Source organism: Pipistrellus kuhlii, unplaced genomic scaffold, assembly GCF_014108245.1.
Source record: "Pipistrellus kuhlii isolate mPipKuh1 unplaced genomic scaffold, mPipKuh1.p scaffold_m20_p_21, whole genome shotgun sequence".
Lineage (NCBI taxonomy): Eukaryota > Metazoa > Chordata > Mammalia > Chiroptera > Vespertilionidae > Pipistrellus > Pipistrellus kuhlii.
Window position 1 is genome coordinate 4,336,710 of NW_023425520.1, and position 26,481 is coordinate 4,363,190.

The 26,481-nt window shown below is 55.8% G+C and overlaps 1 protein-coding gene and 1 long non-coding RNA gene across 3 annotated transcripts; both read left to right on the plus strand.

Moving 5' to 3' along the window:
* Positions 1-4,139: 4,139 nt before the first annotated feature.
* Positions 4,140-26,340, plus strand: LOC123650990. The gene is made up of 3 exons (XR_006742432.1): positions 4,140-4,150; positions 8,838-8,846; positions 25,352-26,340. It is a non-coding gene; the product is annotated as an uncharacterized LOC123650990 (long non-coding RNA).
* On the plus strand, positions 6,559-26,340 carry RHOBTB2 (Rho related BTB domain containing 2). Of its 2 annotated transcripts, none has more exons than XM_045585902.1 (11): positions 6,559-7,067; positions 11,270-11,471; positions 12,095-12,198; positions 12,965-13,150; positions 14,023-15,041; positions 15,304-15,422; positions 17,612-17,762; positions 21,804-21,892; positions 22,698-22,803; positions 23,637-24,921; positions 24,962-26,340. In XM_045585902.1, the coding sequence occupies exons 2-10, from the start codon at positions 11,280-11,282 to the stop codon at positions 23,852-23,854; spliced, it is 2,184 nt and encodes a 727-aa protein (XP_045441858.1). In that variant the 5' UTR covers positions 6,559-7,067; positions 11,270-11,279; the 3' UTR covers positions 23,855-24,921; positions 24,962-26,340. The 2 variants fall into 2 exon arrangements, with proteins under 2 accessions (XP_045441858.1, XP_036305886.1); XM_036449993.2 differs by having other exon boundaries at positions 6,561-7,067; positions 23,637-24,918.
* Positions 26,341-26,481: the final 141 nt, after the last annotated feature.

Genomic DNA, 26,481 nt, shown 5'->3' on the forward strand with positions numbered 1-26,481 from the left:
CCCACCTCCCAGCCCCCTCTAGAGCACCGCGGCCACGTGGAAACTCACGGGGAACAGTTGGGGCTTTTTATAATCTTTATTTGTTGACGGTTCGGGCTATTTTTTTTCCATGCCACAAGATGCCAATGCCTCATGAAAAAGTTGTGAAAATAAAACCCAAGTCTATTTTGGGGTGATCAGCCTCCTCGGAGCTCCTCCTCCCCGCTCTGTATGGCTCGGCCTGCCCGCTAGGTCTGCAGCTTGCATAAAGTGAAGGTTTAGTTGCCCCTCCCTCGTGTCACTTTTCTGCTTATAAAAGAAGGCAGAAGCAGGAACACCATCTGGCTTCTTTCTGCTGAAGGCCTACCTGGTGGTGATTTCCAGTGTCCAGTCCTAAGAAAGCCACATCCCAGACTCGGTGGGCCACGTGTTCCCCCAGGGCATTCGTGATGGTGACGTTTCAGCTCTTTAAAGTAGGGGTGTCGAACTCAATCAGAGAAGGGGCCAAAATCTAAAATCCAGCCTAAATCTCGGGCCGAATGGTTTACTGAACAGTCATAAACTGTCATTGTGATGGAAACGCAGCGGAGTGCAGTGATGACAGCGCGGTGCAGGCCACATTGCAAGGCCTGGCGGGACGGATTTGGCCCGCGGGCCTTGTGTTTGACACATGTGCTTTAAAGACATAAACCGAGCGCTCACGTTTTCCTGCTTCAGAGGAGCAGTCTATGGAGTATGCGGAGGCCTCCGCCAGCGGTGGCTCCTGGGAGCCAAGGCCAGGGTAGAGGAGTGTGGGTGAGTGGGCAGAGGGGCCCTATGTCTACCAGTGGAGGCTCCGGCCAGACAGACGGGGAGTGGATTCTTCACTTCCTGGCTGGAGCAGCCTTGCTGGCCCACAGTGGCCCCAGGTCTGCAAGGGGCCAGCTGGGCTTTGAGGATCCCAAGCAGGAGTCTCACCGTGTTCCTTTGACTGCCTCACCCTGTTTGTTTACTTCCCAGGAGATCTCCTGGGCTCCAGCGCCAGCGTCGGCGTAGATTTTCCAACCCCGCTTAGTTCGACACTCAGAAATTCCCACCCCAGTTTTGCCCGTGTCTTCTGTGCCATCTGCTCCCCTTAGGCAGCCCAGGTGGCACAGACACAAATAGGGTTGGGGCCCGCTTTACACGTGGGTGCTAAGCATGGGTCTGTGCGGGGAGAAGCAGGCAGGAGTGGAAGGGGAGTTAGAAGGATCGCACAGTCTCATCTGATCTCAGCTCTGGAAGGTGCCGTAAGAAGGCCATTTAGCCACCCCCTAGCGTTGGGCAAGTCACATTGTCATCCCCAATGGAAGATCAGAGAGGCAAGGTCATTGCCCAACATTGCACAGCCAGTTCCTTGTGGCAGAGACTAGCAGGGCTGCTATTGCCCACATTTCTGCCCACATTTGGGGGGTCTTTGTTCCCTTGGCTTTCTTCTGGCTTGTCACCATCCTGCTCCTGGGGGGTTGTGACAGAGACGCCCTTTCATCACCCTCTAACAACCCAGTGCCAACTGCCCCAGAGGGGTCAGGCTGGCTTCTCCATGCCTATCCTTGATTATTCCCCATCTCTCCTGAAATTCTAGAATTTCCTTTGGCTTGAACTAGTCCCCATGTTGTGAGTGACCATTTAAGGAAACTGAAAGTAGGGATGGTTGCAGAATCAGGTTCTCTTTCAGTCCATCCCTCCTCCCCCCAATACGCCCTTCTTCCATTCTCAGCCTCGGTAGCCATCAGCTGATACTTTGCTGAGTCCCGATTTGGGTCAGGAGCTGCTCTAATGAAAAGGATGGCTGATAAAATACAGGGCCCCCATGCTAGGGAGCTATTTTGGGTGTCAGTGCTGGAATGAATCTTGGAGGTCACCTGTTCTTGTACAAGAGGAAGGTGAGGCCCAGAGAGGAGAGGGAATTGTCTGACATCACACAGCTGCCTGAGGACAGAATCCTCAGGCCTCCTGTGGGCATTGGACCACTCTTTCCAAATCACCAAGCCAGTTCAGAATGCGTAAATGCCCCACAGCATGGCATGGACCATGACCCCAGTTCCTGTCCCTGGAGTAGCCCTAGACCCCCGGGGTGACCTTTGTCTTAGCCCCAGGTGAGTGTCTCAGCCCACTGGGCCTGGCCAGCAGGAGCCATGCTCTTGCTCTGAGGAAGACCCTCCATTTGGGCTGACCAACATGGTTGTGCCTCGTTGGGTAACTCACAGGGAGCTCATTCCTCCTCCACTGTCCTCCCCTGCCCTGTCCCATCCCCTTCGGCCCAGCCCAATCAGGAGCCTGGAGGAAGCACAGATCAATGACAACCCAAAGAAAAGATCAGTATAGTCCGTGAAAGACGTCTCTGGACAACATGTGAATAGCCATTGGGTGGTGCGAATTCCCTCCCCATCAAGTTTTCCCACCTCATTCATTCAGCCATCAGGCGTTTACTGAGCACCTACTGAGTGCTTGCTGCCAGATCAGCCTGAAGGATACTCTTTTGAATAAGCATAGTCCCTTCCTAAAGTGTTCTCAGTACTGAGGGGGAGGGGAAGACCCTAGAGAAGGGTGATAGGGCAGTGAGACTGGTATTATTAGGGGAGCACAGGGAAAGAGCAGAGAACCCAGAATTTATAGGGGGTATTCAGAGAAGACTTTCTAGAGGAAGTGACATCTCAGCCGAGATGTGAAGGATGACTAAGCATTATCCAGGCCCAGGAGGTGGGAAGCAGAAGAGTGTTCAGGCAGAGGGAACTGTTGGAGCAAAAATCCAGGAGGGTTCCATCCCTTTGGGGAGACCTGGCCATGCCGCTGAGCCCTGGGCATGGGGGCTGAGAGACTCCCAGCTTTTGGTTTGATGCCTTCCTCCTGCTGGGCCTCAGCATGCTGAGAGGCCTCTGCTTTTGCTCTCAGCTGGTTCTGAACTTTGCCCCAAGCACAGGGCGGCAATGCCACGTGCCCCAGACTCTGCACACTGGGGGCGGGGATAGAGCTCACATCACAAAGCCTGTGGGGTAGGCTTCGTCCAGGAGAGGAGCGGAGAGAAAAGAGGTTAAGAGCCTGCAAATAGGTGAAGGGCTGGAGCTGCCTGTGAAGCAAATGGAACAGGCAGGCTGGAGGGGGGCATAGGGAGCTTGGCCCTGGGGAAGGATCTGCAGTGACACGGGGACAGGAGGGCTGGGTGCTGAGAGCCTGCTGTGTAGGCACCTTTCTGAGAACCAGGATGGAGAGTTCTTTCCCCAGACTGGGCCTCCAGCTTCAGGAAGATGGCAGCCACGTGATGTCCTAAGGAGGGTGGTTCTAGGGATAGAGATAGGTGGTGACCTAGCTATATGGCATTGGAGGGCTGGACAAAGATGAAACAAATGTGGGGACAGGTTCACGAGAAGGAGGCATCACAAGAGGGCTTTGATGAGTGAAGAGATGGAAGTGAGGTGGGAAACTAGACTCCTGCTTCTAAGCTGCAATAGCCCCTACCCCCCAGGCTGCAGCCACACATTGCCCACCCCCCACCCCTGTGCCCACCCTGGGGTGAGTAAGCCAGGCCATGGCAGAGCACTGCCCAGGCCCACCAGTGGAAGGACAGCTAGCTAGTGGGAGAATCAACAGCTGATTCTGCAGCCCTCTAAGGAAATGGGCGAGGAGGCTGGTGTGTGGGGGTGTGCGTGCATGAATAACAGAAGATGAGAGGAGGCAGAGAAAGAGGCCAGGAGACTGAAGAAGCCTCCCACCAGGCCTGACTTGAGAAGTAGCCTGAAGCAAGGAAAATGGACTCTGCAGCTGAGGTGGGAAGGGGGTGGGGGGAACTACCTGCGCCATGACCCACTGCTGAAGGCTGGAAACTGGGGACTGGGACAGGGCTCTGATAACTCCTTGGTTGCTGGTGAGGGATCCAGCCTCGGGGAATGTTCTTGTTTTCCAGAAGTCTGGTATTGGATGGCTGGACAAAGATGGAGCAAATGTGGCAGGCAGATCCTTGGCCCGGAAGCCAAGGTTCTGAGACTGTCATAAATTGGCAGGAGGGGTGAGTTAGTTGAAGGCCAGGCCTGGGTTAGGAGACCTGACATCAGCCACAAATGAAGCAGGGGCTGAGGGCTGGAGCTAGCTGGTGATCTGCCCCTCGCATCCAGAATCTTCCATCGCCCTGGGGTGAGGAAAATGCTGGGAGCTGGTGCCTGGAGGGAGAAACGCCAGGCAGGGTCTTCGTAGACTGGCCCGAGGGAGGTGTGCAGAGGCCCCCAGACAGGCCAGGGTGGGCCATGGATGTGATGGTTCAACAGTGAGAAAGACTGGAGGGCCAGGGGTGGAGGGAGATAACTGGTTTTTGAGGAGGAGTGTACTTGGGGGGACTGTGACTCTGGGAGAGGGCCGAGAGGGGCTGTGACTGGGAATGTCTGAGAGGTGATGTAGGCCGGAAGGACTTTGTTTTGAAGAAAAACTGAAAGGGGATTGTGGGCAGAAAGCAGGGCTGGGAATCAAGGTGACACTTCCCTCCCACCCACCCCCCACCCCCCAGCAGAGCACCTGGCTCTGCCCAAGACAGTTTACAGAGTGTGGGCAGGGGGTGCAATTTCACTCAGCCAAACTTATCCCTCTGAACCCCCACAGTCCAGCCTGTTGAACACTATGGCATTTTCTACAAGGAAAACGCCAGAGGGTCCTGGCTCCATGGTTGCAGGCCCAGTAGTCCCGTGGCTTTGGGTAGAGGGCATCTGTTTTCCTGGTCTGCGCTGTCCGGGGCTGTGCCTGCTGCCTGACCTGTGAAAGGTGAGGGCAATAGGCTGGCACTCGAGCTGGTGAGTGGAACAGGGTGTTGGTGGAAGGCGCTCTGCCCCCCCCCCCTTACCCCCCTCCCCCACACACACACTCACACGTGGTACCACCAAGAAGAGACTTCCAGCAGCCAGAGATTATGGGTTGAGGCTCTTCAACCTCAAACAAGTATGTGGTTGTTTCCTCTCCTAAGCATGTATTCAAGACACTGTTCTCTGTTTTATGGAAAGTGAGTCCACACTGTAAAGAAGTGTGAAGTAGCTCGTCCTCACTCATCCTCCACCTCTTCTTCAGCTCCGGCTAGGTTCCAAAGGAGGCAGGGGAAGCATGTTTACCATGAGCACCTTGAGGGGCAACTTCCAATTATACCCATTGGGGAACATGCTTCAGATGGGGCAAAATTCATTTTTAAATTTGGCTTTTTTTTGAATGGGGGTGGGGCAACAGCAATGGATTTTCTTCCTAATCATATTTTGCATAAAGTAGTATGAGAGTGGATTTGCATTTTTTTTGGAGCATGCGTTGGAGGTGTGATGGAGGGGGCTAAGTGAAAGGCATGCCCCTCTGGGCTTTGAAAAGTATCCGGAGGTAAACGGCAAGACCGAGAACACCAGACTGAGCTAACTTCTGTAATGATTAGCAGTCAGCATCATGATAGGCAAACTAGCCTCGAACATGGAAACTTCCTCTGAGGACCCCTCATCTTACAGACGTTATCTCCATTTTACAGAGGAGTACTTTGATACAGAGAGCCCGAGGCATCTTAGGTACCATCTTCCAGGACTAGTGTCTTCGAGGTATTTTTCTCAGAGGTCAAAGATATTGGAGAACTCCTGGCGGCAATAGTATGGAAGTAGGAAGTAGAAATTGCAGGAGGACAGAGAGGGGGAGACGGCTTAGGGGGGGAAACAGGTGCAGGGGGCACTGGGACCCACCCAGTCCCAGGCCCAGGCTGCCGCTGCCGGGTGGTGATGGAGAGAAGACACTCGGTGCCAGGAAAATGCCCGCATCGGCAGAAATGGCAGAAACGCTGTCTCCGTCGCCTCGTGGGCAAGCAGTGGGGGGCTGGGTTAAAGGACAGGGAAAAGGTGAAACCAGTTTGGCTCAGTGGATAGAGCATAGGTCTGTGGACTGAAGGGTCCCAGGTTCGATTCCAGTCAAGGGCATGTACATTGGTTGCAGGCCCATCCCCAGAAGGGGGTGTGCACGGGGCAGCTGGTCGATGTTTCTCTCTCATCGATGTTTCTAGCTCTCTATCCCTCTTCCTTCCTCTCTGTAAAAAAATCAATAAAATATATATATTTTTAAAAATAAAATAAAGGACAGGGAAAAAATGTCGAGTTCCCCTCCTCTAATTCGCATCTCTTCCAGGACGGACTCACTAGGATGGCTCCTGGAATTCTTTCTCAGCTTCCCGGAGGGAAGGGGGCCAATCCCTTGGGAGACCAGAGGGGTTTTTAGCCTCACCAGGTAGAGGGACGCAACCTGGCACTTGGAGCAAGCCTAGACTACCTGCGCCCTGCCACTCCCAGAGGAGAGGTACGGGGAGGGAGGGAGGAGGGCAGGAAAGGAGAGAGGGAGGGAGGAAGGGAGGGAGGGAGGGAGGGAGGGAGTGCGCTGTGGGCGGGGCCGCCGGGGCTCCCAATCCCCCTCTTTCCCCGCCCCCCAAACTCCTTTTCACCAACCACGCGCTGTGGTGGGCGGAGTCTGTCACCCAGCCTTCTTGTGCAATTCATCACTCCCCTCCCCGTTGTTTTTTTTTTTTTTTCCTCCGGAGTCTCTCTCTCTGTCTTTTTCCCCTTTCCTTTTTTTTGTGAATGAAAGAAGGAGGTCGCCAGCGGTCCCGGGCACCTTCGGAGCGGGCGGGGCGGAGCGGAGCAGCGGCGGCCTCGCCCCATCGCCGCTCCAGCCTGCGCGGCCCGAGGACCCGCGGCGGCGGCGCGGCCCGGCCCGGCCGCCCGAGGTGGGAGCGGCCGCGCGCAGCCCGGCTCCGGCGTCTCCTCCATGACATTGGGCGCCCGGGGCGCGGGGCGATGCTGATCCGGAAGGGGCGAGGGCTGCAGTGGCGCGCGCGGCCGCTCCCGGGCCGCCGTCCGGCCCCGGCTGCCGGGCGGAGTTTCTGATCTGACGCGCCAGGGCCCGGGCCTGTAGCAGCGGCGGCAGCCCCGGCAGCAGCTCCGGCAGCAGCTCGGCGGCGCCGGCATCGCCCTAACTTGCACGCGCGGAGTGACCCCAGACATTTCACTAAGATGAGCGTGCTTAGCAGGAAGCGATGTGTTCCTTACACTAGAAATCACCCCGTCACATGTAGTGGTGTAAGTAAATGATTAATTCCTGTTATGGCCGGGTTGCAAACAGCTTCTGGGAACGCGCCGCTGCGCCCTCCGGGCCGGGTCTGCGCCCCTCCTGACTCCCCCTCGGCGGCTCCCACTCTCCCCGGGGCTATCGTGGCAGCTGCTGGGGTCTCAGGCGGCAAGGGACTGATCTTTTCCTTTTTTTTTTTTTTTTTTTTTTCTGGGGAAAGGAAGAGAGCTTGATTGCCTTGGTGTGTCCCCTGCCCGCTTTATATTTATTATTTTTATTTTTATTCTGTATGTGTGTGCGTGTGTCAGGAAAGAAGGTCCAGAGTGGTGGACATGTTTCCGTTAAAAACCAATGGAATCTGGGTGCTTTGCTTGTCGTTCCAGAAATGTATGTATTTTTTCAACCCGACACATTGCAGTCTGTGCATCTGAGTTCTGGCAAACTCCTGGGAGAAATCTCCAGCACTGGTCGTTGGTGTCTGAGAAGGATTGGTCTGTGTTAGGCTTTGCGTTTCTGTTAAGATGGTCATTCAAGATCCCTTTGGGCCTTGCTGACCGCTGGATCTTCCAGGGACTCATCTCTCTGTTTTCCCTCATGTTACAATGTCAGAGGCTCTGGTCGCAGCCTCCTTTCATTTGAAGGCCCCCCTCTCTGCTCATCTCTCCCCAATCCACCCCTCCCATCCCTCCTCTTTTATCTTTACCTTCATTTTTAGGATATTCCTGCCTTACCCATTTGGTAAGATGCGAGGTGTGGGATATTGGTTGCTAGGAGACCAGCCAGGCTCCCAGGGAGATTCTGTAGTTTCCTTGACAACCAGACTAGGGCAGCCGCAGATGAACAAGCCTCCCTCAGCTGTGGACGGGAAAGGGGGGCTTCTCCGGGCTCTGCAGAGTGTGTTTGTAGGGGTGTGGGGGTGGGATTGGGGTTCAGGGAGGAGGGTTGTAGATCATCTGAGCGCACCTTGCCTTTTGGTTTGCCCTGAGTACCAAGAGCTGGGAGCGCAGTGGGCAGGAGGCTGTTTCTGGAAAGGGAGCAGGGATCATGGGACCGGGTGCGGAGGGAGCATCTGGGTGACTGGGACCACCGGGAGAGGAGGGAATTGCGTGTTGTGATGCCAGGCCAGGGTGGCATGGGAGCTGTCGTTCACGGAGGTTATTCAGGATTCTCGGAAGGCCTGGGGATGAGGCAATTGTGCAGAAAAGTTAAGAGTCATTGAAGGAGAGAGTGCCAGAAGGAAACGGGAAATTGAGGAGCTCATTGAGTGGGCTATAGCGTCACCCATCATCAGTGACACAATAAAAGTAACAATATTTTAGAGTGAAAGTTGCATTGTGGCTGGTGGCGGGCCGGCTGCAGTGCAGCAGGATCTGTTTCAGGCAGGCCCGGTGAAACTAAGCGTTCTGCTGGCTCCATTGGGCCAGGCTATATCTTAAAGCGCGATATAATTACACATATAGATATGTAATCTAGTCTTATATAATCCCACGTTACATAAGAAGGCAAGGGCCTTCTTTCGGCCCAGCCTCTACTGGCACAAATTCACCAAGGCTTGGGAGACTTGCGCCCAGAGCCCTCATACCCATTTTCCAGCAGGGCAGACTGACGCACCCGGAGAAGTGAAGTGGTTTGCCCTTTCCTAGACAGGACAAAGAAGTTTGCCAGGCGGGCAGCAGGGACAGGGGTGGAGTGGGTGGGAAGGATGGAAATAGGGAGGACATGAAGGAGGAGCAGGGGGAGGAAGGGTGAAGAGGGGGCTGTCCAGTCTGAGCAGCAGCCAGCGGGGTCTGGTGTCCGAACCCACAGCCCAGCGCGAGGCGCTCTCCTACTGGGGCGGCTGTCCCTACGTGACCCCGCAGGCGTAAGGCGATTGGGACGCAAGTGTTTCTGACTCGCAGCTCCATTTCTGTAAAGAGCACACTCCTTTCCCATGGCAGACGGTGAGGCTCTTCATGGTCAGGATGGTCTGAAAAGGGAAACCAGGGCTCGAGGGGATGGATATAACGTTGGGACAAAGAGCAGGACGATGACCTGTGGGGATGCGAGCTGGAGGCCGCAGCATCAGCACCACCTCCTTCGGAAGCCATGCCGCCTTGCTGACGGATGCGCTTGTGCCTGAGTGCTTTATCGTAAACTTGCCGATCTTGGACCGGCACTGCTCTGCTGTTCTGGCATCCTCCCTGCCATCAGGATGCTCCTGGACTTAAGAGCTGACCCTCCTTCTCCGTGCCTCCTCACACTGCCCCACTCCCCACCCCCCGCCCGCCCTAGCATCTAAATTTGAGAAAGAAGTTCTCCTGGCTAGAATGTTTTCCTTTCTCTCCTACAGCTGTGTCTATGTTTGTATTTGGGGTTCTGTCTGTTTTGTTCTTCAATTGAAACAGAAACCACAACCCAGATGATCCCTCCCGGCTCCAGCACAGCCTCCCAGCTGCCTGCTTGAGTCCAGGAGCGGTCAAAGCAGGGTTCCTGGTCCTCAGTGGCTGGGAAGGAGGGAGAGCAGGGAGGAGGCGGCGTGGTGGTTACAGTAAAGGTTGCCCCCTGGGGAAGGTGAGGGTGGGATGGAGGAGGGAGAGGAAGATGGACACTGAGGAAGGGCCTGCATGGAGACCCTGCTGTCCCGGCTCCAGATCCTGTAAAATTCCAAGGAGGAGGCACGTGTCTCATTGAGAAGTGCTTGCTGCACTTTTTGCTTAGGTCGCCGAGATGCATCCACTTGCGCACACCCCAGTTGCCATCGTTACTTGGATATTTTGACTCTGCATTCCTGCAGGCTGGCATCCAGTTACAGCCCGGCAGGAATGGCGCCCCTGGGCCGGCCGCTGGTGGCCTGGCGCTCGGACTGGGTGGCTCAGCAGTGAGGGCACCTGGACAGCCTCCAGACTCCTCTGAGCTCGGAAGGTTCTCTCCAAGTTGCTCCAGCCCCCAGCGGGTTTCATTCACACAGGCCGTGTGAGCAGGGCCAGACCAACGATGCTGCCCAAACCAAGGCCTGGTGGTCACGCCTCCAAATGATGCCTGCTTTGGCCCAGCTTCTGAGAGGGTGGTGCCGGCTGATAGGCTGCCGGCGACAGCCCCCTCCCGCTGAGGGCCCCTCCTGGTGACAGCTTTTTAAACCCTAACATGACATGTGCATTGTAGGGGTCCTTCTGTTTGTTCATTTGAGCCATCCCCTCTGAGGGTGGACACACCCAGCCCTCTCCGCCCAACACAGGAGGAAACGGAAGCGAGCATTCACCAGAAACCCAGGCCATTTCTGACCCTGTGCGCCCTCTCCCCAGCAGCCCCATAGCCATCAGAGCTAAGTTAGGGAGTCTCCTAGGAGAGTCAGGAGTCTGTTGGCGGGGGGAAGAGGGGGGGACGAAGGGACAGGGACTCCTAGCCTGAGAACCCCTCTCCCTAGGAATGGGAGGTACAAGAGGGGGTGTAGCTCGCTCTCTCGGAGGCTGGCTGGAGGATGTGTGCAGGGCAGGCCTGGGTAGGGGATGGCAAGGCCTACTGGCCATGGAGAGTATCGTCCTTGGCCCCTGGCTACCCATTACCTCCATCTCCAAACTGGGCCTGCCGCTGAGTGGGCCAGCCACGCAGGCCACGTGACAGACCCACAGGGGGCCGGGAGGCCCGTGGGCTGCGCAGGTGCGTCCAGAAGCCTCCCACCCGGCCAGTTGGGAGGGAAGCTCCGGCGCCGCCCTAGAGGGAGCTGGGGGCTTGGAAATCCACCACCGGAGATGGAGAGAGGAGGAGGTGGAGGCCAGGGGCGCAGCCTCCCGCCCTGACAAGTCCATTAAACTTTAAAGTGGCCCTGCCCTGGGGCGTGCTGGGAAGGGGTGGGCCCTGGCCCTGACTCGGCTTCCCTCAGCTGTTTGGTGCTGTGCTGGCCGGAGCGTGGACGATGAGTGAGCCTCCCGGGCGGGCTCTCCTCCCTCTGCGGGAGCCGGGACTGCTCCGCCCCAGTTCCCTCCCAGGCCGCCTCCATCCAGAAGCCCACGGGGAGGATGGCGGCCAGCAGAGGGAGACACGTGGCTCCTCCCGTGGAAAGGCTCCTCTCAGCCTGAGTGGGCTCTGCTGCCCAGAGAGCTGCCCACTCCTTTCTCCTCTCGGCTCAGCGGCTGGCACAGGGGCGCCCCGACCGAGGAGAGCTGCCTGCCCCGGCCCCGGCCCCGTGGGACCTGGTGTGCGAAGCCGCCTCGACCCCTTCTCTCCTCTCCCTCAGGTCCCAATTAATGGCTTCTGACATGGATTATGAAAGGCCAAACGTAGAGACCATCAAGTGCGTTGTGGTGGGGGACAACGCCGTGGGCAAGACCAGGCTCATCTGTGCCCGGGCCTGCAATGCCACCCTCACCCAGTACCAGCTGCTCGCCACCCATGTGCCCACGGTGTGGGCCATCGACCAGTATCGGGTATGCCAGGAGGTAAGGCTGCAAGGCCGCTGGGCAGGGGTCCACACCAGGCCCCCGGGCTTCTTCCCAAACCATTGCTTGGCGTCTCCAGGCCTGGCCTGTGCTGAGCTCACGGAAGCCCCATGGGGGAGGGTGGGGCAGCTGAAGAGGGAAGGAGCCCTGGACGGAGGGCTGAGGGGAGTCTACCCCAGTGTGGGGTAGTGTTTAGCATGGCTGAGCTGATGCCAGGGCACAGCGTCTGGTGCAATCCCAGTCCCAGGAAGGGGGAGCCCTAGCGGGCGGGGTGGGGCAGGGTTTGCAGGGGTGAAAGCTGAGATAAGAAAAGTGCTGGCTGATACCAGAAGGTCAGAGGCTGGCAGACAGGTGGTCTGCAGGTGGCGCTGGGAACCCCCATGCCCGCTTAGCCTCTCTTTCCCCCTGGGCGGCACGGAGGTGCCCTTTGTTACTGAGTCTGTAGAGAAGGCACCTGGATAGAAAGGTTGTGTGGGGCACATGGGGTGTGCTCACTCTGCCCTTCACCCCCCCCCCCAATGCTGCCCGGGACCCTCCGGGGTGAGCTGGCACCACCCTGAGCTGGCACGCGGGCCCCAAGGACTCCCGCCTTCGACGCCCATTGCACTCTCCCTCCCCCACAGGTTCTGGAGCGCTCCCGAGATGTGGTAGACGACGTCAGCGTCTCCCTGCGCCTCTGGGACACCTTCGGAGACCACCACAAAGACCGCCGCTTCGCTTATGGGAGGTAGGAGGCCTCTGCTGCCGGAGGAGCCCGGGGCGGGCTTCCCCCGCTCGCCCCAACGCTGAGAAGCTCTGATGTACACTGAGTGGCCAGATGATGATGATCTCTGAACGCGTAATAATCTGGCCACTCAGTGTACATCCTATATAATAAAAAGCTAACATGCAAATTGTCCCCTTGACCAGGAGTTCGACCAGCAGGCAGGCCAGCCAACTGCCCATGTCCCCTCCCCCTGGCCAGGCTGGCCGGACCCCACCCATGCACGAATTCATGTGCTGGGCCTCTAATATATACTGAGTGGCCAGATCATTATGCGTTCAGAGATCATCATAATCTGGCCACTCAATGTAGTCAGACTGGGAAGAAGGAGTAGTGCAGACAGGCCTGGTGGGTCCTCACGGGGAGCAGCCGGGAGGTGTGAGGAGTGGGTTTGGGGGCAGGAGGCCTGGTTTCAGTACCGGCCCCTCTGCCGACTAGCTCTGCGACTTAGGTCAATCAGAGGAGATGTTCAGAGATGGTTTTTCTCAGTCTCTAGGTACCAAAGACAAGGGAGCCAGTAGGTCAAAACGAAAGCTCTAAAACACTTAATTAGAGCTATATAAATTAGAGGAACTATTATTATACATTTTGGGAAAGATTGTGTGCACAGGTCACATGACAGATGGGGGACTGCCATGCAGGGCTGGGAGGGTGTGCCTGTTCTCCCTGGTTCCAGGGGCAGGGACTCTGCCAGCTTTCTCTGCCCCAGACCTCCCTCTCCCACCCCCAGGTCCGACGTGGTGGTTCTGTGCTTCTCCATCGCCAACCCTAATTCCCTTCACCATGTCAAGACCATGTGGTACCCAGAGATCAAGCACTTCTGCCCCCGGGCACCTGTCATCTTGGTGGGCTGCCAGCTGGACCTGCGCTACGCCGACCTGGAGGCTGTCAACAGGGCCAGGCGGCCCTTGGCTAGGTAGGGAGGCTGGTGCCAGGAGGGGGCAATGAGGGAGACAGCGGGAGGTTGTGTCTCCATGGCTCCCTGCCGAATCCCGAGGGAATTCACTTAGCTGTACATCTCTCCCTTTGTTTGAAGCAAGTCCGTGTAGGGAGCCAAGTGTGCTGTCTTTCATTCACTCGTCTATCCGTCCACCTCTTACACACTGTGTTTGCTCTACTGAGCAGCATGAGGAGAGAAGGAGAGAAGTAGTTTTTTTCGTGGAAGGAACTTATCTTGCTGGGAGATGGACTTAACACATTGCGGACGGATCACCAGAATTCTCGCGTTTTCTGTTCTAAGGCTTGTGGCCAATCACGCGAGACTTCTTTAAAAAGATAACGGCTTGTAAGAACAGGTAGTAAATAACTTCAGAACGCAGTGGGCATTTCATTTTAAAGCGTGCCTTTAGCATGTATGTGAAATGTCCTTTGTACTTGTTCAGTAGACACGTACCTGGTTGCTGGGTAAAGCTAGCAGTAGAACGGCTGATCCGCAATGTGTCAATATGAGAACACGTTAGAAGCCAGTGTGGAAAATCGCATGCTGATGGCCGGAGGGAGAGGTAGTGCTAACACTGCTCTGAGCGGGAAATCGCCGGGGCCTGACAGGTGCTGGAAAAGAGGGACCTGGAGGCAGGCCTTGAGGACCGGCAGGATTTGGTCAGACAAAGGAGAAAGGGCAGAGATTCATTAGGACTGACAGGGCAGGGGTGAGGCCAGAGAGAGGCTCTCCCTCCCCTCCTCACCCCCCACCAAGCCTGGTGAAGAACAGACAGGCCCTAGGGACCTGCCTCTCCCCGTCTGCCATCCTCCCCAACATGGCTTTGCTTTACCTTCTTGAACGTCCAGGCCCATCAAGCCCAATGAGATTCTCCCCCCCGAGAAGGGGAGGGAGGTGGCCAAGGAGCTGGGCATCCCCTACTACGAGACCAGCGTGGTGGCCCAGTTCGGCATCAAGGACGTCTTCGACAACGCCATCCGCGCGGCCCTCATCTCCCGCCGCCACCTGCAGTTCTGGAAGTCCCACCTCCGCAATGTGCAGCGGCCCCTGCTGCAGGCGCCCTTCCTGCCCCCCAAGCCGCCGCCCCCCATCATCGTGGTGCCCGACCCCCCCTCCAGCAGCGAGGAGTGCCCCGCCCACCTCCTGGAGGACCCGCTGTGCGCGGACGTCATCCTGGTGCTGCAGGAGCGGGTGCGCATCTTCGCCCACAAGATCTACCTCTCCACGTCCTCCTCCAAGTTCTACGACCTGTTCCTCATGGACCTGAGCGACGGGGAGCTGGGGGGCCCCTCGGGGCCGGGGGGCCCCCGCCCAGAGGACCCCCGGGTTCACCCCGATCCACACCACCACCATCACCATCACCACCACGGCCGGGACTTCCTGCTGCGGGCCGCCAGCTTCGATGTGTGCGAGAGCGTGGAGGACGGGGCGGGCTCGGGCCCTGCCGGGCTCCGGGCCTCCACCAGCGACGGCATCTTACGGGGCAACGGGACAGGGTACCTGCCGGGGAGAGGCCGCGTGCTGTCCTCCTGGAGCCGGGCTTTCCTGAGCATCCAGGAGGAGATGGCGGAAGACCCGCTGACCTACAAATCCAGACTGATGGTGGTGGTCAAAATGGACAGCTCCATCCAGCCGGGGCCTTTCCGGGCCGTTCTCAAGTACCTGTACACGGGGGAGCTGGACGAGAAGGAGCGGGACCTCATGCACATCGCCCACATTGCTGAGCTGCTGGAGGTCTTCGACCTGCGCATGATGGTGGCCAACATCCTCAACAACGAGGCCTTCATGAACCAGGAGATCACCAAGGCCTTCCACGTCCGCCGCACCAACCGGGTGAAGGAGTGCTTGGCCAAGGGCACCTTCTCAGGTAGGGAACTTGTGGCCAGAAGGCAGAGGGGTGCCCTCTCGGTAGCCTTCCGAGGAGCCGGGGGCCCCGGTGAGCCCTCAGCTGCTGATGCCCCCGAGAGGCGCTGGTTCTGCCTGGAGCCTGGGCGTGGGGCCACGTGGCGCGTCCCGGCTGTGGCTTCAGAAGGAGGCGTGTTGCCTGGGGGCAGGGTTGGCCCTCGGGGTGGGCTGCCCCAGGTGCTTTCACTGCATCCTCACGTGATGCTTCGTCTCCTCCTGGGCAGACGTGACCTTCATCCTGGATGACGGCACCATCAGCGCCCACAAGCCCCTGTTGATTTCCAGCTGCGACTGGATGGCTGCCATGTTCGGGGGGCCGTTTGTGGAGAGTTCCACCAGGGAGGTAAGGCTGCTTCGCACCCGAGATGAGCCATGTCGTGGTGCTTTCCTCCGCACCCACTGTGTGATGGGCCTGGGGGGGACGTTTATGAGGTGGTGCCCATCGCCAAGGATTTACAAGAGGTCAGGATGGAAGAATCATAGGAACATCTTGACTTTGTAGTTTAGAAAGCACTCTCAACACAGTATCTCAGATCGCCTCACCCGTGCCTCTTGTACGTGGCTCAGCATTCCCGCTTTTATACAGAAGGGAAGCGAGGGCCCCAGAAGTTAATGACATGCAAAGTTGTCTACGCAGAAAGGAGAGGCTAGAACTTGAATGTAGAACCTCTGACTCTTCAGTGTACCTTTCTCCCTGACGCATAAGAAGCAACTGGAAAAAAAAAGGTCAGTGTGTTCCCGGCTGACCTCATCGCTGTTTTCAAATGTAAGTTTTATTCATTGAGGCATGGCGAACGTAACAGATCAGGAGGAGACGGCCATTGAGAAGATATGTTTTTACACGCTCAGATCTAATTAGAGAATGCACGCACATGAAGGGTTGGGGGTGGAGCGCATGTGGAGGCACCAGGGTTGGTCAGGAGACGGAGAGCAAGGGAAGCTGTGGGCAGTGGCCTTTATTGTGGTTTCCTAGGAAGGAGGGAGAGGAGAGGCAGGGTAAGCTCTCTGATCGGCTAGCTCGGTTAATGTAGCAGGCTCCAGGGCATAGGGGCTGTCCTAGGCTTCTGTGCCTGGCTCTTAAGGGCCATTAGGGCAAGTGGCTAGTGGCTAGGGGTTCTAGCTGATCAAGGAGGTGGGGGAAGGGGGGACAGGGTGTTGGGGATTCTGGATTGTTTGGTTTGCATTCAAAAGGAGTTCCCTTACTGCCTGTAGGAGCTGGCTAGCCTTGGGCAGGACAGGCCCTCTGGCTCAGCAAGGCTGCAGGAGCCACAGCATCAAAATACAGGAAATAAAAAAGGCTTCACAGCAATCCCTTTCCCTTTGATCGCTGCCACCCCGGCTCACCTTAGGACAGAGAGTCAGCAGAGTTGGGAGGGGCCGTCAGTGTGTCCTCAGAGACACGCTCTCAGGTCTGTTCTTTGCTTTCTCCCGGCTCAGCAGAGTAGCCTGGGCCGTAGCCTCGGTGTTCTCCATCTTCCCCGAACTTCTCTTACATTAATTATTCATTAACGCAGCCTTGCAGTTAACAAAGTGCTCCTCTATGCAGCTGCGAAAAGTGCTGAGTGTGCACACACGGCTTCCCAACTGGTCTGGGAGGGCTTGAGTGCAGGGACTGGGGCTCTGCTTCGGCCAGGCGCCCCCTCAGCCAAGTGCCTGAGGGAAAACTGGACTGACAGCAATGCAGCACGGCCCCTGCCACACGGAATAGGAGTTTCCTAGGATTTCCGGGAAGGAAGTCCTTTCGGAAGAGAAGCTAAGCCGAGGCTGAGATTTGAGTGGGTCTCTCTGATCCTTGAAGTAGGCGTGGGGTTGGGATCTGCTAAGTGAGGGACTAGGGACTCGGAAGCCCCAGGGCCAGCCAGTCCTGAGCACTTCTCAGTTACCATAGGAGCAGCTGCAAAGCTCTAGCCAGTCCCCAGCGCAGCCTAAGACTCCAGTCTCAAGAGAAAGCAGTTGTTGAAGCAGCACTGCTCGGAGCAGATCCCGGAGGCCCAAAGTAGCAGCTTCGAGAAGCCAGCTGATGTTGGCTTGCTTGTCCACACCCCACTTGCTCTGCTGCTGGCAGGGCTGGGAGGAGTCAGGCTGTGGGTATAGGTGACCTGAGGACTGCCTCCCGCATCCTCTAAGCCAGGATGCTTTTGGGAAGGTGTCAGGGAGAAACAGCGCCCCCCCCCCTTTTTTTTTTCTAATATATTTTATTGATTTTTTACAGAGAGGAAGGGAGAGGGATAGAGAATTAGAAACATCAATGAGAGAGAATCATCGATCAGCTGCCTCTTGCAGAGAACCAGGGCCTTTTAAAAGCTGGTAGAGCTCTGCTCCCTGGTGCGGCCAGCCGATGGCCTTAGCACAGGCTGTCTCTCTGGGAGACAGGCCTTTGGGGGCTCCTCGGCAGGTACAGGGGCTGCACAGGGGTGGCTCCCCGTGTGGGGGAGACTGGCCCTGTGGGGCGGGGCCTTCTGCGTTTCTCCGAACTGAGGGACTCTTCCTGAGGCCGACCTCACCTCACTGCGGCGGCTTCCTCCTGCCCAGGTAGTGTTCCCGCACACGAGCAGGAGCTGCATGCGGGCGGTGCTGGAGTACCTGTACACCGGCATGTTCACCTCCAGCCCCGACCTGGACGACATGAAGCTCATCATCCTGGCCAACCGCCTCTGCCTGCCGCACCTGGTGGCCCTCACAGGTGACTGACGAGTGGGCAGACCTCTCTGGGAGGGTGGGGGAGGCGGGGCGCCCGCCAGCAGTGCTGGCCTCTCGCCTGTGTCCTCCTCGGGGATACACCGCTACCACTAGCCTAGCACTGAGGGACCCACTTACCTAAAGGAAGCATGCTGACATGTATGGAGGTTGGGCGAGGACACAGCTGTGAAGAAGTGAGTGTGCGAAAGATGCTCGATGGAGTCACGGGTAGGTCGTATCCAAAGGCGATTCCCGCCCAACAAAACCAGTGCCTGATGCTCCGCTCAGCGTGGCTCCCTCAGGAGAGTCTGAGGGTCAGAGAGAATAGGATTCCACATTTCCACCCTTTGCTTCTCCTCCCTCTCCTTTGTCTCGTTTGGTCACATAAATCTGCTTAGTTTATTCTGTATTCTTTCCTTTCTCTTCTTCTCCCTTTTCTCTTCCACCTGTATTTTCTTTCTTCTTCCAAAAATAGACAATGAGCATTGACCTGGCACTCCTAATTCACTGAAAAAACTGTGAGAACTGGAGCCAACTTTTATTTTGTTTGTTTGTTTGTTTGTTTATTGTTATTTAATCCTCACCCAACAATTTTATTTTTTTTTTATTTTTTTTTTTAGTGATTTTAAAGCGAGAGAGAAATATCAATCGGTTGCCTCTCATATGCACTCTGACTGTGGATCAAACCCACAGCCCAGGTATGTGCCTGACCAGGAATCAAACTTGCATCCTTTTGGTGTATGGGAAGACACTCCCACCAACTAAGCCACCCCGCCAGGGCTGGAGCTTAGCTTTTGGAAGGCACCAGCCTTAGAGGCCCTCAGGGAACAAGAACTGAGGCGAGAGGAAAGCCAAGTGGCAGACCATGAGAGTCAGGGCCAGCAATGCAGGCAGACAGACAGCTCCTGGTGATGTTGGAATTGGGATCTGTGTGGTATTGGTGTTGGCATTGGTACCTAGACTGATGATGATATCGGGGTTATATTCTTGGCTGGTCGGCAGGTGGGCAGAGGGCAGGGCCTCTGACATTGGGTCGAGATTCAGGGAAGATCTCAGGGTCAGAGCAGCTGGGGCCCTGGGCAGACAATCTAATCTGGGTCTCAGATACGAGGGAAGCATCAACCTATAATGAGCAATGGTCATAAGGTAGGCTTGGTCATAGGAAGACGGCAGAAATCATTGATCAGACCGGAATGGTAAGGGCTGAGCTGCAGAGAGCGTCCAGGGGCCCCAGCAGGGGACACAGAGGGCGTAAGGGCAGGGAGCAAGAGGAGGCTTCTGAAGATCACCGCTGTAGCAGCATGGCGTCCACGAAAAGTGGTGCGGTCTCCCCAGAGCACATAGGCTGTCCACATCCTTGGGCCAAGTAATTCAACTTTATTTATTTTTATTTATTTAGTATTTTTATTGATTTCAGAGATAAAGGGAGAGGAGAGAGAGATAGAAACATTCACGAAAGAGAATCATTGATCAGCTGCCTCCTGTATACCCCCTCCTGGGAATCAAACCTGCAATCCCGGGCGTGTGCCCTGACTGGGAATAGATCCATGACCTCCTGGTTCATAGGTCAACGCTCAACCACTGAGCCACACCAGCCGGGCAAGTAATTCAACTTTAGAAAGACTCTCTCCAAAGAAATGACTCAAAGGAAAAACGTATATAAAGATGCTTCTGTAAGTTTGTTTCATCATGGCGGGCAATCAGAGACAAGTCAAATAGGCACTACTGGTTAAGCACACATGGGTAATTTTCACCAGGGAGCCATTAAAGATGTTAAATGGCAGTGATGCACAAAAAGGCTCATAGAAAATAACCTTGAGTGACTTTTCCCATGAAATAAGTGGTCTATGCACGCTAGAAATCATGTACAAAAATGTAATGTGTATACCTTGTCAAGGATCAGCAGAAAATGCCGGGTATGGTATAGCTGGTGATGCTTTATGTTTTGTGAGATATGCTTTCTCTGAAGTTATAAATTCAAACTTAAACCATCTTTATTAAATACTAGAGGCCCGATGCACGAAAATTGGTGCAAGAGTAGGCCTTCCTTTCCCCAGCTGCTGGCACCAGCTTCCCTTCGAAACCCGGGACCCAGGCTGGCTTCCCTCCAGCCCCGGCTTCATCAGGAAGGATGTCGGAATGATGTCCGGAAGACCCTTTTATCATTATAGATAACACAAATACACATATGTTCAGCTTGATGAATTATTATAATGACCCATATCAGGAGCTAGAAGCTTCCAGCCACACTAGAAGTCTTCCAGCCGTCCCGCCCAATCACAGTCCTTCCCTCCTCCCCAGGAGTTACCTCTTTGCCCATTACTCTTCTGGGAGGTGCTTTTTATGGCCTCACTTCCTTGGTCTTCTTCATGGTTTTAGCGTCCAAGTGTACATCCTTAATCACTGTAGCATGGTTTTTCATCTATAGGTACCTTGTTAATAAAAAATATATTCCCTCCTTGGCCAATGTGCTCAGTTGGTTGGAACATCATCCCGTGCCACAGGTTCAATTTCCAGTGAGAGCACGTACTTAGGTTGCAGGTTCCTTCCCCGGTCAGGGTGCATATGAGAGGCAACCTATTGCTGTTTTTCTTTTTCTCCCTCTCCCTTCCTTTCTCTCTAAAATCAACAAAAATATATCCTCAGGTGAGGATAAAAAAAGAGAGAAAGAGAAACATTTCCCCTTGCAATTATTTGTTGGAAAACGCCCATTGATCTAGAAAATGTAGATATGTAGTTGATTGTATTTCTATGTAGCACCGTTCTTCCCACAGACTGGTTATTAGACACAGAGGCCAGATCACATTCACATTCAGTTTTCTTTGGCTAAGACAACTTCATAGTTTGTTTCTGTGCTTTTCTCTCTTGCCGTGATGTTACCAGCCATTGAGTATCATTGCCTGGACCCGTTCATTTATTAGATGTGAAATGGTAGTGCTCCAATTCAATCATTCCTCCTTTGTTTATCTGTTGGACTATTTCTAAAAAGAGAAAAACTCCTCACCTACTGGTTAGTTAACCAGTGGTGTAATTCACATAGGAGAGGAGGTGACTGCTTGATTCTTTCCTTTTATCCAGATTTCAAGATAAATTTGTTTCCTATCCTTTCATCCTTTGAGGGTGACCAATTAGATGTTTGGTTTTTTTTAAGTATTATTATGAACCCTTAGATTGAACATACTTGATTCGTTTCAAATGTTTGCTTTTATCCTTATTGAAGCTCAAACACTGTACTGAAACTTTAACCAGTACAAGTCTCTTCAGGTTGTCTCCAGAGTTGCTGTGCTTCTGGTTCTATGGAATGAGATGTTCCAGGATCCTTGTGTTCATTTCTTGCTCCGGACCCTGAATTAGCCATTTCTCTATGAGATCCTGGTTCCCGAGAGCCAGAAATGGCATTCGGGGCTGCAGCCTGGGCACCAGGAATGCTCTTTGCTGCGGCGAGGGCTGTTGCCACTAGGTCGTTTCCATTTTGCTAGGACTGAGCTGGGAAATATATTTTTAAAGATAAAATACCTCAGAAGTTTATACTGATACTATTAAAATTCAGTATAAACTAAAAGTGTTTACTTTTTCAGTATAAGCAGTAACTTAAAATGCAATGCTAATACACGTTTTGTTCTAAAATTTAAGTTACTACCAGCAGCTAGGTTTAATCTGGAGTTCTAACTCATAGTTCTCAGCAAACCTGACTTCATACCCTCCCCTGGCAGTGGCACTGGCTGATTCCAGCAGGGGCTTTCCTCCTACATGTATCAGACTATTTGAAGCAGCATATGTAGCTTGAAAAAAATCCTCTTAGACAATACTAACATCCTCCTTCGGATCCCACCCCACTCTGCTGGGCTAGTCTTGCTCCAATTCCGGTTACCTCGTTGGTGGGAGCCGATGACTCTAATCGCCTGCAGCCTTTCCTGGGCCTGTTGGGACTTGCCCTTGGCCTTGTTCTCTCTCTGCCTGGCAGTAGGCCCCTGCTGGGGGGTATAAGTGAGCACATGGCCACTCATGTGCTTCTCCGGCTGATCCCCGGCTGTGTGTGTCACAGAGCAGTACACCGTGACCGGGCTGATGGAAGCCACGCAGATGATGGTGGACATCGATGGGGACGTCCTTGTGTTCCTGGAACTGGCTCAGGTAGGATGGCCAGGGAAGGGGTCTCTCCAACAGGCTCAACCCTGGGCTCTGTCTGCCCATTGGCCGTGCAAGGGGAGGGGCTAAGGGGTGGCAGGTAGGAGGGGAACCCATTGTCAGACTCAGTTCCCTGAGTGTGCGGGTCCCTCTCCGCCTCCTGGCCAGAGGATGCACCCTGACCTGCCAGGAGGAGAGCTGGCATGGGAGCATGGGAACAAGGGGCTGAGACTTCAGGCAGCCATCGGGTAGGGAAGCAAACCCCAGCCTCCTGGGTAGACATGGCTGCTGCCTGTCTGATGCCAGTTAAAGGACATGCAGGACTCCCTTCTAAAATTAACTGCCCACCTCCTTATTCCCGTACAAACTAGCAGCATCCCCCCACGCCGGTCCTTCTAGCACTAACGATCAGTTCTGGAGTTGGAGCAGATTCGTGAGCTCTAAGCCTAGTCGTCAGCACCTTAGTGTAGACTGCTTTGGCCCTGGGTGGGGAAGAGAGAACAGCGCCCAGAGTGAGATCTGAGGAGGCGGACACAGTAGGAAGCCACAATGTAGGGCCAGGGATTTCCATGGATGCTGGCAAGGACAGAGGCGAGGTGGTAGAGGTGGTGATGGTGGTGAAGGTGATGGTGGTGGTGGTGGTGATGATGCTGATGCCAAGAGCGTGAGTGGTGTGCCTCCCCAGGTGGGCTTTCCCACTCACTGCAGGACCTTTGCCACCTGCACTGACGGTTCTGCTCTGACAGCATCTGAGCTGCCCGTGCTGACTCCGCCCTGGGTCCCAGCACAGTGCTCTTCTGTGTTTCCCCAGTTCCACTGTGCATACCAGTTGGCGGACTGGTGTCTCCACCACATCTGCACCAACTACAACAACGTGTGCCGCAAGTTCCCGCGAGACATGAAGGCCATGTCCCCAGGTGAGCTTCCCCGGCAGGGCCTGCTGACCCCTCGCTTATTGTTTGTAATTCTGCTCATGATGCTGCACTGGTTTCACAAGGTAGGAATGGCTCGGAAGCACAGATCCGGGTGGCCTCTGAGGCCCTGGGACTCAGCCTCTGCGTCGTGTATGTGTCAGGTCCTGGGGCCCAACTGGAACTGCACGGGCACCTGGGAGAGGTGCCCCTGGCCTCCCGGAGTTCCTGCCACTCGGTGACCTGGAGGTCCGCACTGGGCAACCTCCGCTCTGCTGGGCCCCCCTCCCTGCTCCCAGGTTGTCTCTGCGCCCGTCTCTCACCCCAAGCTCTCCCTTTCCCCCTTGGAGCGTTTTTTTCTTTCTAAAGCGCAGCCCCAATCACATCACTCCCCTGATTCCATCCTTCCCCTGGCCCCCTAGCCTTTCGGAATCAGTCCTTACCTCTCAGCCACGCCTTCTCGGGCTGACCCTCCTGCGTCCCATGGCCGCTTCAGCTCAGAGCCTCAGCCCCACCAGAGGCTGCTACCTCAGCCCCGCCGTGCTGCACCTGCTCCCTGTCTCGTCCTTCGTCCCAGCCTGTTCTATCCCCAAGGCACAGGAAGCAGCCGTTGAGTCCTTCCCCTGGGGCTCCTTTAGGGAGCTCTGCGGCTGGGCAGGGGGCTCTGTGAAGGCAGGGGCTTCCCCTCGTGGCCCAGGGCCTGGCGTGTGCTCCTGGCTGACAGGTCCCTGAGGCATCAGGGTCGGAGGTGCAGGTCCCTGGACACCCGTCACATCCCAGGATTTCCTCTCGCCCTTTCTGCCTTCCCTCTAACCAAACCCTCCTGCGTTCTGCTCCAGAAAACCAGGAGTATTTTGAGAAGCACCGCTGGCCGCCCGTGTGGTACCTGAAGGAGGAAGACCACTACCAGCGGGCCCGGAAGGAGCGTGAGAAGGAGGACTATCTCCACCTGAAGCGGCAGCCCAAGCGGCGGTGGCTGTTCTGGAACAGCCCCTCCTCCCCGTCCTCCCCTGCGGCCTCCTCCGCGTCCCCCTCTTCCTCCTCCGCCGTGGTCTGAGATGCTGCCGCCCTCTTCCGACTCTGCTGCTCTTGTGCCCACCTGCCCTTGCCCCTCCGCTCTCTGCATCGCCCCCTCCACCTCCCAGGGACCGGGGGACCCACCTAACCAGGACCCTAAAGGTGGGGCTGTTCTCCCCAGCCAACAGCTCAGCCAGAGAGGAGCCGGGCCCCGTGGGTCAGAACGGGGGCCCCCTTTGGAGGTCCCCAGTTGTGAATCGGGACAGGGGACAGCTCCTGGGAGGTGGGAGCTGGGGGCAGCTCCTGAGAGTGCCGGCATCGTGTCTCTGGGTTGGACAACCCTAGAGTCCAGCCGTGAGAGTTGTGGTCTGTGGAGGCAGCCCCCTCCCGGTGAGCACGGTGCCCAGGGAGGTCCTGCCTCTCTTGGCCCATATTTTTCTACCAGTGGACTTGGGGGTTGCAAATGTTTTGTGGGCATTTCCACACGGAGCCAACTCAGACCCTCACTGGAGAAGTCAGGGTAGACAAGCCTTCAGGGCCCCGCTCAAGGCTTCCATTTCCTGGGTGCAGCTGCCGGAGGCCACCCCTCCCGGGGTGCCGGCCTGCCTCCCAGCCGCCAGCATCCGGCCTGGGAAAGGGGTGTGGAGTTGTTCAGAGCTCCGGGCCTGGAAGCAGGGTCTCCCGGTGCAACGAGAAACGTCTCCCTCCACTCTCCTTCACACTCCGAGATGGGATCCAAAGCAAACAGCTAGAACGGGGGAAGAAGGAAGGGGGTGAAGGGGTCTGGACGCGGCGATCCTGGGCTCCTCTAGTTAGCATGGCTTCTTGCAGGGTGGGACAAAAATTAGCAAAAAAGAAAAAAAGAAAAAGCAACAAACAATCACCACCAACAGAAACACTCTAGCCTCTGTTCCCTCCAAGGAAGGACAGAAAAAGACCCTGTAGGGCTTACATTTTATAAAACCAAACAGGCCCCCGCATTGACGAGGCAAAGGCTTAGACTATAGAAAGTGTTTCCAGTCCTGAGGAAAGGGCTTTTGCTGGCTGCCGGAGTCTCTGGGGCAGCACCAATCCCAGGCCTCCAGCGGTAGGCATTGGGGACCCGTGGTTGGGGGGAGGGAGGGTAGGGAGGGAAGGGTGGCCTCAGGGTTTGACCATGGCCTTGGATGGTTACTGTTGCCCATCACGAGCGGCAGGTTATCCTCCTCACCTTCAGAGGTGACCCCGCAGAATGTGTTTTGAAAATAGGGTTGGGGTAGGGGTCAAGGGCCAGGAAAAAGGTCACTGACTTGGGAACAGGAATCTCGGTGATGAAGTGTCCTAGGACAGGACCTTCCTCAGTGCTGGTTTGGGATAAAGGGAAATAGGGAGGATGGAGCAGGAGCAGCTCCAAAGTCGGTCCAGAGAAGAGGCGGGATGAGACAGGGATGAGGACAGCGCTTGCAGCCCCTCCGGGGAGAAGCTGGGTCGCAAGGGTCCTATTTCACTCGCACATCCTTTCTAGACAGAAGACAGAGTCTCTCTGATGAGGGTGGAGCCTGGCCTGAGGAGGGACTGGCTTCCACCACCGAGTCAGGCTTCAGGTCTGGGAGAGAACAAACTTGACACAAAGGAAGCCTTTGTAACTACTTAGTGGTGCCAAGACCTAAAGATTTCAGGTTAAGTCTGTCTGAAGAAGAAGCAAGAGGTGGCTAGAGCTGCATGACCTATGCTGTCTGAGCCCCAGACTTCTCCAAGGCCCTGGCTACCTCCCCTCAGGGTGGCTGCTGGGTATGCCGGTTGCGTGCTGCCCTCTGCTGGCCAGTCTGTGGTCTCGGGGGAGGCTGGGGAGCAATGGGAGGGGCAGGGTAGGTTAATGTCTGGTGGGAAGAGCTCTGGGGAAGGAAACAGGAGCCACAGGGTGTCCCAGGAACTGCAGGTGAGAATGAGAGCCAAGGCCTAAAGTCCACGAGGAGGGGAAATGGGAGCCCATGAGCCTACAGGACAGCCCTGGCCAGTGGGGGAGCAAGGGAAGGTGGCCCAGGAGGTGCAGGAAGCTCACAGGAGAGGCACCACGGACTCCTCACAGCAACCAGGACCAGCTGACCCCTCAGGGACTCGCCACCCCTCCTGACTGCTCTGTCAGAGCTGGTCTGTACCAGGGACCCAGGAGGCCCAGGTGTAAGCCAGAGACACCACCTGAGGAGGCTGGAGGTTGGGGGGCCGGGTCAGGCCTGGTGCTCCCCTCTCCCGGGAGTAAGGGCATAAAGAAGGGGCTACAATTCCAGTCCCCGTGGCCCTGACACTTGAAAATTCAGAGTCAGAGCAGGAACCCGGCCATGTGGGGCCAGTGAAAGCATCCAGGGAAAGGAAGGAGCGAGTCCCACAGCAAGAATGGACAGGACAGCCCAGTACTCCTCACGTCACTCAGCGTTCCAGAGAATGGGAGGACGGACGCGGAGGAAACAACAAACCCACACTCTTTTTATATAAGGTTTCATATTTAATTTGGTCATGGATTCATAAATACATGAATATTTTGTACTTCATAGTTTCCCTTGCATTATTATTGCTATTCCCAACAAACGTCAAAGGGGGCACTTTTCACTGGAGAGAAGCATGAAAAACTACCCAACTGCTAATTAACACTGAGTGTCTAGGAAGTGCAAGGTGCTATTTGGACTGGAC